Source organism: Triticum aestivum, chromosome 1D, assembly GCF_018294505.1.
Source record: "Triticum aestivum cultivar Chinese Spring chromosome 1D, IWGSC CS RefSeq v2.1, whole genome shotgun sequence".
Lineage (NCBI taxonomy): Eukaryota > Viridiplantae > Streptophyta > Magnoliopsida > Poales > Poaceae > Triticum > Triticum aestivum.
This window is the reverse complement of record NC_057796.1, coordinates 146,877,567-146,891,755: the sequence shown is the minus strand read 5'-3', so window position 1 is coordinate 146,891,755 and position 14,189 is coordinate 146,877,567. Positions and strand designations below refer to the sequence as shown.

The window sequence follows — 14,189 nt, the reverse complement described above, 5'->3', positions numbered from 1 at the left end:
GTGCTTTCGCGAGAGTCACGGGCGTGCCTCTTTCGAAAAGGGGAAAAAACGTGTTTTCTGTTTTTTCTTCTTTTCATGAGAGTCACGGTTTTGCTTCCACGAGAGGCACGGTTGCGATTTCGCGAGAGGCACGGGCGTGCCTTTTTCGGAAAGGGAAAAAACCGTGCTCCCAGTTTGGTTTTTTTCACAGGTTTGTTTTGTGAAAAAAAATTCGTCAAAACCTATCAACATAGGATCTAGTTTTAAAGATCTCGACACGAGGAATCCAATGATGAAAACGGTTTAAGATTTGGACGCACGGTTTAAGAAATAAAACGTTTTGAATAAATGAATCTACGAAAAAGGGAAAACTTTCAGGTTACAATGCGCCACTTGTCGTGACCTGGGAATATGAAATGTTCTTTGCAACAAGTACTCCTTAATTAGTGATTTCGCAAATAATACCTCCTCTTGAAAGATTTAAAGCTGCTCTAGGCTGAAAAACAATGTTGGGTTTGCCGAGTATTTTACTAAAACAATAAGTTAGGCTGGGCACGCTCCATTAAGAAAAAACCTTGCTCAATCTAAAGAAATAAAATAGTAGCTGATCAGATGGTGTGTACAGTTGTCAGAGTGGTACTATTGTACTATCTGTCATTCTGAGCGAAAATTTGATGCCTTAAGCATCGGAACGGAGTAGTAGCATTTACATCGGAAGCCGAAGCATAGGAAGGCAACGAGTGAACATAAGTAGAATAGCACACATCAGCATACACCTACGAAGATAATCACTAGTGACCAGCTCCATCCAAGAATGAGCTCATCATACTCGCAATCGAACACATCCTGAGACATCACAGGAGATCGCAGAAACTGTGATGCAGTAGAGTCCGGCCACCCAGGCACAGCTCTAAGTTTGTACAATTTTGCTGCCTACCTCAAGGGCAAAATATCTAATTTGAACTATATGCATGATGGGCTACATTTAGATCACACCAATTTTTGACATTCTATGGACAAGAGAATACAACAACACATCACCACAACATACACTCTTATATAACCTATGTAAACAGAAAACACAGCAGCTTTGCCATCTATGATCTATCAACTCTATTAATTATGAGTGAATTAGGAATACCATTGCCCTTCAAAACTCCATCATCTAATCGCAAACCTGAAAGTCGTTAAATAAACTCTACATGCTAGCCAAACAAAATGGAACTTATGATACCGTTCTTCCATAACAAATGGAGGCCAAGTAGAGATTTTTTGCCCATTTCTCCTGCAACAATATGAATCAATAGTTGGTCAAGAACAGCTAAAACACGGATATCAGATAAAAGGGAGGGTATATTAGATCACCTTCACATGCTGGCTCGGGAAAGCAGATGTTCTTAGGGTTTCCTGCGTTTCATCAGCAGGCTTTCTTCTGGGGATGCTCAAGATAAGTGCTGTCTGGTCCCATGTAGCAGCAGTAGCAGTGATGCGATAACCATTATCCCAACGCCGGTGAACTCCCTCACTTGGATACAAGAAGTCAAGCTCCACGACCTACAACAGAAAATAGTTTAAAACACAAAGCACAGGCATTAAACTGTATCCTCATAATTTTTATAGCATATGCCCCATTGAACACTGAGATTCAGCAAAGCACAGACACACCTGATCTACAAAGCCAGCATTACGGGACACGACCACTGCCCATCGGCTTCCTGCAGTGGCCATAGCTGTGACGTAAAACCCCTCCTTCCACTTCTTGTTTATCCACTTGAAGGGAAACGAGTCACTTACTTTGTAGGATTGCTGTGCATATTGTGTTCCTGGAGGCTCAAAGTCAGTTCCAATCTTTTAAACATGTGTATTCACAAGAACACTGATATTCAGGACCTCCAACTTCAAAAGCATTTTGTAAAGAAGATCTGACAATGCTTATCCACACTAATGTTGAACAGATCAATCCTATACTATCTGGAAGAAGAGACAAGATTCCGGAGAAACCACAGTACCAGGCAGCAACATGATCAGAGTCCTGGTACTGCCAGTGCAAGTGTAGTTATTAAAGTCAGACCGGTAATCGAACCGGCAAGGTCCCCCACTTCACCGGCCCATCTGGCAATTCGCTGGTTCGAGCACCAGCCTGTAAATATTAGTTTCCCACGCACTAGTACCACTACCAAGACAACATATAATGCAATTCCAAGATAAATATACACATAAACAATCCCACTAGAGCATGAAACTCAACGACCACAATCCCCACCTACACAGCATGAGATCCATTGACTGAGTTATCCCTGGCAAGTATCTACTCGCTGTCACCTGGGATGCCATGTTCAATCAAGCTGCTACCCCTGCTACTTGCCCAGCTTGCTAGCTAACACTGCCCTAACAGAGGCTGGATGACAACCATGGCGCTTTTATCAAATCGAAAGTAGATGATTTCACATGAAATTGAAGCTCTGTATAGTGAATGGCAATGCATGGCCAAACTGAGGGAGAAGACAGAAATTAGACTAGAAAAGAAAAACATAGTGAGAATGAGGCAGAGGGACGAGAAAAACCCTAGAGTATCTTGTGAAGATACACAGCAGAACAGACCAATTAAACCAGGAAGGCCCAAGACAATGTCTTCATTACTATCCGATTCATTAATTTTCACCAAATACAAAAAGAAAAAAACAGTTTTCACAAAAAGATGCCTGGTTTGTCTTGGTTTTTCCGTTTATTGCATGGTTAGTTTTTTAAGGAAACCAGACAGCTAACGTCTCTGTTCCGATTGGTTGCCGGTCCAGTCGAGTGCAAGTAACGTTCTTCAGCAGACATCATTGCAATTACCTCTAGACATGACCACCAGAGAACTGCCATTGTTTGCACCTGCTAACGCGGTGACATAGAAGTTCTTCTCCCACTGCTCCATTATCCATTCCTAAGAGCAAGAAAAGCAAATATATTGAAATAAATTAGTCCATTGATACGCTGTAGAAACGAAAGAGAAAGAAAGATGTGCAATGCAAAAGAAGTCAGCATGACTAACCTTGTGAAGAAAATATGGAGAAAGTTCATAGACTTGAGAAGTAAAGCCAGTGCCAGCATCCATTATTAGAGCCCACAAATTTGAGCAAGAGGCAACTGAGCTTATAAACAAGCCATCTTCATTTCCTTTTGAAATATGTTGTGCTAACCTACCATCTGCAACATTATAGTGGTACCTGCAAAAGAAGTGTGGTTGGGATGGAAATGTTTACTTTCCATCTAAAGCTAGCTTGCCTCTATGGGATTCATACCTCTGCTTCATAGGCCGCCTCGCATTGTAAACACTAACCCATTGTGTTGAAGGCATCCCCATCCTGATCTTCTTCTTGGGTTGGTCATCGTCATCCTCCTCCATCATGAGGCGACCTCTCTTCTGGCCAACCTGGTATATAAGCTGGTAGAAATTCAACAAATTATTAGTATGCTAACTCACATTGCACAGCTGAAATGATATGAAGTCAAATTCCCCGGTAAGCATTAAACCATGACGCCCAAGAACTTCCCGCAGAAAGTTAGCTAGGAACAATCTAATGCTACACAGTTACATAGTTTTAGCATCTGAGCATGGTCATAACTCATAACACGTTATGAATTAGTGAGAAGTAACAAGGCACGACATGCAGTACCTTCTGAGCACCATCAGTGTTGATTGGTCTTATGTCTGGATTGGGGCCAACAATTCCATCAAAAAGAGAGATGCACTTTGCATAATTTGGTTCTTCATCAAACTTTAAGTTCACAACATACTCAACAAACTGTCGGAAAGGTTGTGGACAAAAGCAACACAAAGATTCTGGAGAGGTTGCCATCTTTTTCTTGCAAACAAGGAAACCTTTATTTTCTCCCTACATTATTCCACAAAAGTCTTGGGTAAGGAAAAGAACCAAATGCAAAATGAAAATTTTACTCCCAACAAACTTCACCTGATATCCTTGCCAAGGAAGGCGACCACGCAGAAGAAAAACAAGTGTGTAGGCAAGGGATTCAAGGTCATCTCTCCTGCTTCCAGTTCTTCCCAAGTGCGCGTGCACACTAGCATACCGAACGGTTCCTCTGTAGGAAAAACAAGTAGAAAAAATGTCAGTGTAGTAACTAATAAACTAATAAGAAAAGGAAGGCTTTAGGTCTTAGTATTTCTCCTGCAAACCTGAAGACATCAGGCCTCTGATCATACTCAACTAGTTCTCCTGTACCAGTGTCTTTCCATTTAGTAGCTGCAGAGAGAAAGTAATGTTAGCACCCCACTGGACACAGTAGACACTGGAAAATCATTATCGAAAGAACAGTGAAATAAGATTACCTAATCCAAGGTCAACAAGAAAAAGCTTCTTATCTTGCACTGTGCCTGGGGGTCCAAGAAGAAAGTTCTCAGGTTTTACATCACCATGGACATACCTATGATAAACAAGAGTTGTTAGCTATGTTTTTATATGCCAAAACAATAAAACAAAGCTCCATTGCCAAGGTACAAATAAATACCCTTTTGAGTGCATCTTCTCCAGTATAGAAATGGCTTCTATAGCAATACAAGCAACCATTTCAACAGACATTCTGTAACAGAAAGACAAAACTCAAATTAACTGGGCAAACCAGCGATGAACATTAAGGGAAATAACTAATTAGATACTTACGAGTGGGAATTATTATTCCATACATCCCACAGGCTTGGTCCCAACATATCCATAATCTGAACATATATATACATATAGGTTACATTAGGAAAAAGAAAACATCCTAGTTTTGCAATGGAACAAGCAATCAAAAAGAAGTGGGAACATCTTGGCGCCAAAAGTTGGCTTGGTAGATGCGGTGTGATGCACTGGTTATAATTGCATTTCCAACAATATATCGTTACTTATTTCAACTCACTCATTCTCGCTCCTCTCCGATCTGTTCTCTTATTTATTTTTCTCACTGGACCCACATGCCATACTCTTTTCTCCATCTACTTCTCTCTTCCCATATTCCTTCTTCTGCAACAAATGGACCTCACACACTCCAATACTTCTCTCAACCACATCAGATCCGATTGTTGGAGATACCCTAAACAAAAGAACTAGACTTTCAGACTTACCTAGAAAAATTGTGATTTTTACTAAACAGTACTCCCTCATCTATGCACATATATTCTTGTGCATTGATGTTAATCTGATGCTAACGAAACAAGTCTTCTGATCCAACTGAGGTTTTGAGTACGTTTAGGATCAACAGTGACACTGAAATTCACTCGAGAAGGTGAAAGACTACACTTGATTAAGACTTTCTACCTCAAACCATTACGTCTTCATCAAATTCAATCTACTTTATTCAATAGGTACATTTAATCAGTTAAACGAACTTAACAAGCATGGAGCATGCCAGCAATCATATGTGGTGGCTTGGCTAATGGCTACATCTACATGCAGCGCAAAGTGGTACTAAGAAAATGTGGTCATCAGCAACAGGATTGTGGATACAATTTATTTATTTTGGCAAGTTTTGTACTCCCTCCGATCCAAAATAAGTGTCACAGTTTTGAACTAAGGTTATTTCAATCTTAGTTCAAAACTGCGACAGGATCCAAAATAAGTGTCGCAGTTTTGAACTAAGGTTAGTTCAATCTTAGTTCAAAACTGCGACACTTATTATGGATCGGAGGGAGTAGTGATTCAAACACAAAATTTAAATATTTCTCATAAGAGTTACAAGCCCTTATTTTCGTAAACAAGAAATATGCTACTGTGTTCTGTCTTCTGAGCCGTTTAAAGAACTTTAATTCCTTAATCCCACCAGCATACCAAAAAAGACAGGAACTTTTGTACTCGGTATGCCTACAGTCTACACCATTGGAAGAACAACTTTCGTCATTAGTCTTCATCAGTTACAGGGCAGAGCACCAACAGAAGATGATCAAGGGCATTCTATGTTGTTTACTTATAAAGGAAACACAAAAAGGGGAAATTCAGTGTTATGCTGTATGTCATAAAGGTACCGAGTGAGAAGGTAATCAAACAAGCTAGCAAGAGTGCATACTGTGCCAGAGAGAGAGAGACCGCCGGGGGGGGGGGGGGGGTTGGGCAGTGCTAAAACCAGAAATCAACTACTAAGTGTCTATGCACTCAGAATCACCACATAAAAGAGGCAAAGGGTACATGCTCCATTACCATGATATAGTACTCCGATTGCTTCCCTTTGTAGTGTACTCTTGGCACGCCATGGATCCCGCTAAGAGTGCTGCCAGATGGATGTTTTACGCAAACGAAGTTAATATGCATTCTAGAAATGCCAATTGCAATCACAATTTGTACAGAAAAGCAAGACCAAAAAGGAAATTGTACAAAATGTAAATAAGTTGCAGGAACAAGAAAAAATAGAACAGACGGAACACCTACTTGTAAACCTGCCACTCATAAGGAGCTCCATAATTGCAGCCTTTACTGGTTCGGTGTTCAAATTTGATTGCAACCTAACATAAACAGAAACATGATATAAATATAATGCAATTATTAAAATACAAAGAGGCATCCAGATAAGACAAATTGACCTCCAAAGCATTTGCACCAGGTGTCCTGTCAATGAGACTAGGAGTGGAAATACGGCGACCAACGTATACTTGGCCAAATCCTCCCTTTCCAAGCTTTCTGTCAAGTTTGTAGGTAGGTGAATTGCCAATCTGGATCTGTTCCACCTCAATGAAAAAGAATATGAGTCACGGAATCACCAAAACGATGCAACCATGCTACACCCGTCTTGAAAACCAAATATTCCTACTACGCAACCAGGTATTCCTACTACGCCTACTGCTAAGACTAATGAAAAAAGTTAGGTTCCTGCACATCAAAATGCTAAAGATTCTTGGGCAGTGAATAAACTCAGTGAATCTTGCACAGCTGGACGAACAAAGGCTCATCCCGTGTCAGGAGAAAAACACTAATAACTTCTACCTGCAAGAACTCTTGACTGTTGGGGCTATTACCTACTATAATTTTCCATTGGGTAGTAATTTCCAAAGATTATAATTGGAGGCATATGCCTGCACTGTCCTATTAAGTACATCAATCATCATTTTTAGAGCTAGTGCTGTGGTTACAACTGCTAAGAGTTATATTACGCTCCATGTATAGCCTGTATATTTTCCCCGTTGTATGAGGGGTTTCCTGCATACTTACAACTTGTGTGTGTGTGTGTATGCTGGCCATTGGCCCCTAGGAAATTCAAGTTGCATATTTCCTAACATGGTATTAGAGCCTAGAGTTTTTTTTTCGCACGTGCAACTCGTGCTGTGATCCCCCGTTGCGCCACCACCATCCCCTTTTTTTGGCAGCCACCGCCGTGTCCTTCTCACGGCTGCTGCTGCCTGCTGTTCACATTGCCACCTGCCCTCGCATGATGATTCTACATGTCAACGCCCTGCTGGATCCCGATTCCAAGCCGCATGTCTACATCGCCCAGCCAACGCCGCCAGTCTCCTGTAGCTGATGTCGCCCTGCCTCCACTACCTGCAAATCGTCCTAGATCGGCGTCGCCCCACCGGATCCGTGCTGCCACCTCCATTTCCGCCCGGCCACTGGCTCGTTGCTCTGCACCTCCGCCGCCGCCCACCCGGCTCCATGATTCCGCCGCCCAACTCTGCACCTCCGAGCACTCGCCGCTGCAATTCGCCTGCTGCTCACTCCCCGTGCGCCCGCTGCTGCTACCCATGTCTCATGTGTGAGCGCTTTTGCTGTTGCTGTCTCCCTGCCTCTGCTTGCACGTGCCTGTGTTTTTGCTTGTTTCGGGCTGCTCCGCCCGTACTTCTGATCAAGGCTCTTCTTTTATGTCTCATCAGTTTCATGAATTTGCCTAATCTTTTAGAATTAAATTGTTAAATTCGTTGCCTTATTTGCTCAAGCTTATGGACAGGCCGAATCTAGCAATAAAACTTTAATTAAGCTTATAAAGAAGAAAATTAAGGAGCATCCGAGAAGGCGGCATGAAGTGCTCTCGAAAGCTTTATGGGATCATCAGATATCTAAGCACGGAGCGACTCAAGTGACACCGTATGAGGTGGTGTATGGGCAGGAAGCAGTGCTGCCCGTGGAGATTAATTTGCAAGCTCTTAAGAGTAGCCAGACAAAATGATTTGTCGCCTGTGGATTACAATAATTTAATGATGGATAGGATAGATGATGTTTCAGAGGAAAGGTTGAGAGTCTTGCAAGAGATTGAAAAAAAGAAATTACGAGTGGCAAAAGCTTATAATAAAAAGGAAAGGGGAAAATTGTTTCAAATTGGAGAATTAGTGTGGAAAATGATTTTTCCTATTGGAACTAGAAATAATAAATTCGGCAAATGGTCGCCTAGTTGGGAAGATCCGCATAAGGTTGTAGAGACTGTTCGTGGAAATTCATATTTTCTACAATCTTTGCAGGGGGGGAAATTGCCGAAAGCCCGCTGCACGTGGCTCCCGCTTGCGCAGGGTCCGGGGAAGGGTCCGACCACTTTGGGTCTATAGTACACAGCCTTTCCCTACATTTCTGCAAGAGGCTGTTTCCAGGACTCGAACCCGTGACCTCATGGTCACAAGGCAACAGCTTTACCGCTGCGCCAAGGCAGGGGGAAAAATTGCCGAAGTGGAAAATATTTGAAGAAGTACTATCCTAGCATGTGGCAAGAAGCTTGATGGCCCTATGGGCGATATTACCTAAGATGTCGCCCTAAGCAAAACATGGCCGATATGATTTCAGATAGCCCCCTAAGCAAATTTGGCCAGTGTGTTATTTGTACATCGCTTGAGATAGAAAAGATTTTGCTTGAGCAGGCTGGTTTAGAATGCTTGTGATAGAAAAGATTTTGCTTGATCAGCTATTCGGCCAGAACAGAGCTAATATGGAAGGTGTACTATTATTGGGCTCAGGTTGGTGCTTTTACAGGTCTAGCCGAATTAATTAAAGATTAGGAATTTGGCTTGTATGACAAGGAAACAGTACGTGACTAGTCAGGAGTCCTATTCCAAATTGCCAAAGGCCAAGCATGCCCTAATATATATGGGCACATGGCTGATTGAAAAGCTACAATCAATCAATCCTTAACTCTGTGTTACTTTTTTCTCCTAAGTTTTCTCCTTCCAACATCTAGGTCATAGCTTCTGCCCAGCCCTAGCAGCCCTACGGTTTGGCTCATCTTTGCCGTTTTGCATAAAAAACGGTCGGTTTACCTCCACGTAAGCGAGGAATCTGTGGTGCTGTGCGGATCAATTTCCCGCGGCAACAGGGTGAGTTATATTATGTTCCATGTATAGCTTGTATATTTTCCCCATTGTATGAGGGGTTTCCTACAAATTTACCCATTTGAAGAGTAGTTATTTTGACATTTTGTACCATAAATGGCATGCACAGGTCAAAAAGGAAAACAAAATCAGCACTGAAGAAGGTTTTGTCTTACCAAGACATGAGCAGAGTTTGCAACTCAGTTCACAGCCCTAGAAACCATACACACTTTGTTCTGTAAAAAGAAACAGTACACACTTGCACAGCATATTCCAACCAACCTATGAGGCTGCATTCTCACATTTCCTTTTCCAAATTTAGAAACCTCAGTTAGGCACTGCTTGTTGCATTAACTAGCTCCCATGGTTCCATAACAACTACAGTAGCATATTCAAACTCGCGCATCTACTTCCTGCTATGTTAAAGAAGCATATTTACTCCATTTGTGCCGTGAAAAACACGAGTATAGTTGGTTAAGAACAACAATTTTGCTAGAGCACATCTAGATGTACCATAAGTATTGCACATCTAAGTCCTATGTCATTGATCTTACGTCGAGATTCGTGTGAATATTTTTCTTTTCTTTTTTCTTTTCCTCTTTATGCTGGATTCACTCACTTAGATGTGCAATAACTAGAGCACATCTAAATGTGCCCTAGACACACCTAAGAACAAAGACTTGCACGCCATCCATAACACTAGGAACTTCTCGGACAGCATGCTCATGTCACATTTTCATACCTCTGCAGGTCCTGCCATTCAATAGCGACCATTCCTGCCATATCAGACCTGAGAACATACCGAATTCATGTCTACTCGCGTTTCTAGCATGGAACCTATAGTCCTAAACAAGATATCTCCATCCCCAGCTCTTGGAACCCTGCGGCCGCACGAGATTGTGCCATTCCAAGCACGAATCGCTCAACTCCGAGCGATACCGCACCAATAAAGACGTTCAATCACGCGGATGAAATCCAAACAGCGGACAATTCGAAACAAACACCCGGTGCTTGCATAATAGAGGAGATCCTCACCGTCTCAGGGAGCGGCGTGGAGCTCCCGTCGTCGCCCGGGGGGGCATCGTCCTTGTCTGCGCTCCGAGCGACGCTGTCGCCGTCGTCCATCCCTGCCACGCGCGTGTTCAGCACACAGCTCTGAATCTCCTGCGTCCGCTACTGCTGCTACAGCGGTGGCGGTGGAGGCGGCGGGAGGTGGGCGCTTGCTTCCTCCTTACGCCTTAGTCGTGGCTAGAGATAGGTCTGGGGGAGACGTTGGTGGGGATGCGCTGGAGGTGGAGGAGGCGGTCCCGTCGGCGACGGCGAGCCGGGAGGAATGGGGGCGAGGAGAAACAAACGGGAAAGTGAGAGGAGAGGGGATCGAAACTTCTGGACTAGTATCTCGTGCGATCTCCCGGAGCCGGAGGTAGGCTCGTACGTAATTTTGGCCATCTCGATGCACCAAAAAATTTAGACTGCAGCAATCTTAAAGCACCTCTGGACCACACCAGTTAGGAATGGTCAAATCGGTCGTTTTCAAACAGTTGATCTCTTCGCATACAGGAAAGAGGTACGTGGCGCCGAGCTCATGCGAGCAGGGAGATAGCGCGAGCTCGCCCGCATCCTCGAAAAATCGGTGAAAGCAATTTGGTAACCTTCCGTTGACGGTGTCCCATCTAAGGGACCCTTCACCATGTCGACTCTCGTCTAGTGGGTCGGGCTGAGGACCCCTTCTCGGTTTCGACCTGGGCCACATCGGAAGGCCCATGGCGTATAATAAGGTTTCAGAAGACTTGCCGTACACGACAAGGTGTTGGATCTATGAAGGACTCTGCCTCCTCATAAGTAGCCAACTTGGATCTTGTACCCTAAGAACCCCGTACCTATATGAACCGAGGAGGGGCCTGGCCCATAGAAAACAACAAGAAATCTCTTGGTAGAAACACGTGCTTTCTAATTACTCCAACGCAATAAACACAAGCAGGACATAGGGTATTATCTCCTCAGAGGGTTCGAACCTGGGTAAAATCCATGTATCTCTGTTGCCCTCGTTACAAGACATCTAGCTTAGGATCCCCTACCTAGAGATTTGCCGGTAGAGGTTCCCTCGGTGGTGGCCTATGCAAGCCTGCTAGGTGATCGTCGCAGATCAATGGGAGTCAGGATCAACGAGTAGATCGATTTCGAGGAGATCTTTGTGCCGGGGAAAATGTTCATCTTCGGTGGCGTCAACCTTGTCGCCAACTCAATTGGCCACCTCGGCCAAGTCAAATCCTTTGCTCTAGGCTAGATCGTCAGTTCGGCAACATGGAGTACACCGCAAATTTCCACGGAGAGTTGATTGTCACGAGCTTGGTGTCGCGCCTAGTCGAGGAGCAGCATGAACCGCTTGTCTCGGCCCCGATGTCAGATCAGGCTCAAGATGAGCGTGAGAATCCTATTATGTGGTCAATCCTAGATCGGACTGCGATGCTGCTCCTTGTGACCCCTGTAGGGGTTGAATCCAGTGGATCACAAGTAGGGTGTCCCAAATTGCTGATCTTAGCTTGATGGTAACAAGACAAAGAGGAACACGGTGTTTTACCCAGGTTCGGGCCCTCTCGGAGAGGTAAAATCCTACGTCATGCTTCTGTTGTATTTGTTGTGGATGGGGTACAAAGTACACGATGATCTACCTCGAGATCATATGTGTATGTCTCTAACTTAACCCTATGGACTAAACCCCTCGTCTTATATAGGCACCCGGGGTACTTAGGGTTACATGTAGGCCGGTTACATCTAAGGATAAACATGCCGATGATTCGAACGTGTCTTGAAGTGTGTGCCAAGTCTTCAGAGGATTCCATCTCGAGTACATCGTGGGTCATGGCAAACATGGCACATTCTTCGGGTGTCTGGGGGTTCTTGGCCTGGCCATGACTGGCAGGCTGGCGTGGTAAGCACCCCCTAGTCTAGGACACCGTCAGTAGCCCCTGAACTAGTCTTCAAGCCGAGGATATTGATTGGCTCCTCGCAATCGTGGCTTCTTCGGTCTTCGGCTTCGTAGGCGAGTTCAACAATCTTGGCATTCCAGTCTTTCGAATTAATCCCTTGTCCGAGGACATTGGACTTGAGGCCTTCTGCGCCGAAGTAGGTGGCTTTTATGAGCTAAGTAAGCTTCTCCTGAGGACCAATCGCGGATCACATCTGGTTGTTCTTCAGGTACACCGCCATCCGAGGCCCCACTATTGACATGTCCAATCAAGAAAGTTATAGTGGGCCAGAGTTTTACTTTAGCGGCATTATTAACGTCCGCCCTCGATTGGCGTGCGCACATAAGGCACGACGCCTGGGAAACATGCGGATTTACTGCTGCAGGATTCAAGCGTCATGCTATCCCACGACCAAGATTTTCCATATAAAGTAAAGGAGATATACGATAGATTTCACATCCCTTCCACCTCTTCTCTTGCCTCCACGCGGATCGCATCCTCTTCCTTACCTCCATTGCTGCTTTGAGAGCTCAACACTATGGAAAACGTCCCAGACTCATCTACTCACCCTGGCAACCCCCTCGAAGGAGAGTAGAAGAGATGTTCGGTTGCTCAAGGGCAATTGAATCGTCTTGCCACACAATGGTATCTCCCTAATTCGAAGTTCGCGCAGATTCACCTAGGGTTGGTTTCTTTGGATGGTGGTGTTCTTAGTGACAACTTTCCGATGCCGCAAGGCGACGAGCGGGTATGCTTTGTCCCCTTCCTTCTCCGGGGGTTAGGCTTCCCTATCCCTCCCTTCCTCAAGGGCCTTCTGAAATTCTATGGGATCCAACTCCACCACCTTACACACAACTCGACCCTTCACATAGCCGGCTACGTTGCTTTATGTGAGGCCTTACTCGGTTGTGAGGCCCACTTTGACCTAGTGAAGATATTTCTGCCTGGTCATGTTCATCCGGTGCGACAATCTTTTTGAGGTTGGAGGGGTCGAGGTGTGCAGAATCGCCGGAGCTGGATACCTTGCTAGCACCCCCAAGGAGGACAGTGAGACATGGTAGAGTGAATGGTTCTATATCTTCGATGTGCCACTCGAAGACCCTCTTCGGCAAGGACTCCCCCCTTCTCTCACGTTCCTCCAAAGAAGCGATGTAACTGGCGTCTGAGGACTCAGTCCCGAGATGGGGGTTCCGAGGTAGCCAGGCTGGCTGCTCAAGTAGCCCGCCTCATCCATCACAAGCTTACCATCATCAATGTGATGGCGTTGGCTATAGCCCGAGGTGTCCATCTTCTTCATAAACACATCCACCCCTTGTGGAAATACAACGGAACCAATGACACGACCTGGGCCATCAGGAAAGGGTTCGTGAATTGTCAAGCGATTGCGGCCGCGCTGGAGGCCATATTTAAGGGCGAGAGGGCCGACCTCATCAAGGAGCCGATGTTTGATGTCTTCTCTTACCATAAGCCCATCGAAGCAGTGAGTTATTTATCATAATCCCATTTCTTGAATTGAGTATTTATCTTCCTAGTCAGCTTTTTAACATTTATGAACAGAACTAGAAATGGTGGATCGAGACGGTGAGCTCCCCTGCTCCTCAACCGGAGCTCCATGTTCGAGATTCCTCATGTAATCGAGTCCATTTGTTAGGGGTTGATCCCTAGTATCCACTATGTTCTAAGATTGATGTTGCTGTGATTTTGCTATGCTTAATGCTTGTCACTAGGGCCCAAGTGCCATGATTTCAGATCTGAACCTATTATGTCTTCATGAATATGTTTGAGTTCTTGATCCTATCTTACAAGTTATATGCACCTATTATTGTTCTGGACCATATACCCCAAGGTAACAATAATTAGGATACTCTTTAGGAATGATTGTAATTTGAGTTCATGTATTCACTATGTGTTAATGCTTTGTTAAGCTTCTCTATTAAAAGGAGCGGCTTAATTACCCTTAGTTTCCATTAGGACCCGCG

General features: G+C 44.4%; 1 protein-coding gene across 3 annotated transcripts; it reads right to left on the bottom strand.

Moving 5' to 3' along the window:
* Nucleotides 1-744: 744 nt before the first annotated feature.
* On the bottom strand, nt 745-10,647 carry LOC123180803 (casein kinase 1-like protein HD16). 3 transcript variants are annotated; one of them, XM_044592948.1, is made up of 18 exons: nt 7,494-7,710; nt 6,939-6,970; nt 6,539-6,682; nt 6,387-6,460; nt 6,159-6,228; nt 4,647-4,702; nt 4,495-4,566; nt 4,316-4,410; nt 4,163-4,229; nt 3,939-4,068; nt 3,642-3,860; nt 3,267-3,409; nt 3,017-3,191; nt 2,818-2,908; nt 1,645-1,802; nt 1,345-1,533; nt 1,214-1,264; nt 745-825 (listed from the first exon to the last, which is right to left on the bottom strand). In XM_044592948.1, exons 1-18 carry the CDS (start codon nt 7,693-7,695, stop codon nt 745-747), a joined length of 2,049 nt encoding a protein of 682 aa, XP_044448883.1. In that variant the 5' UTR covers nt 7,696-7,710. The 3 variants fall into 3 exon arrangements, with proteins under 3 accessions (XP_044448883.1, XP_044448881.1, XP_044448882.1); XM_044592946.1 differs by lacking the exons at nt 6,939-6,970; nt 7,494-7,710 and adding an exon at nt 10,277-10,647 and having other exon boundaries at nt 775-1,264; nt 6,539-6,673; XM_044592947.1 differs by lacking the exons at nt 6,939-6,970; nt 7,494-7,710 and adding an exon at nt 10,277-10,646 and having other exon boundaries at nt 775-1,264; nt 6,539-6,635.
* Nucleotides 10,648-14,189: the final 3,542 nt, after the last annotated feature.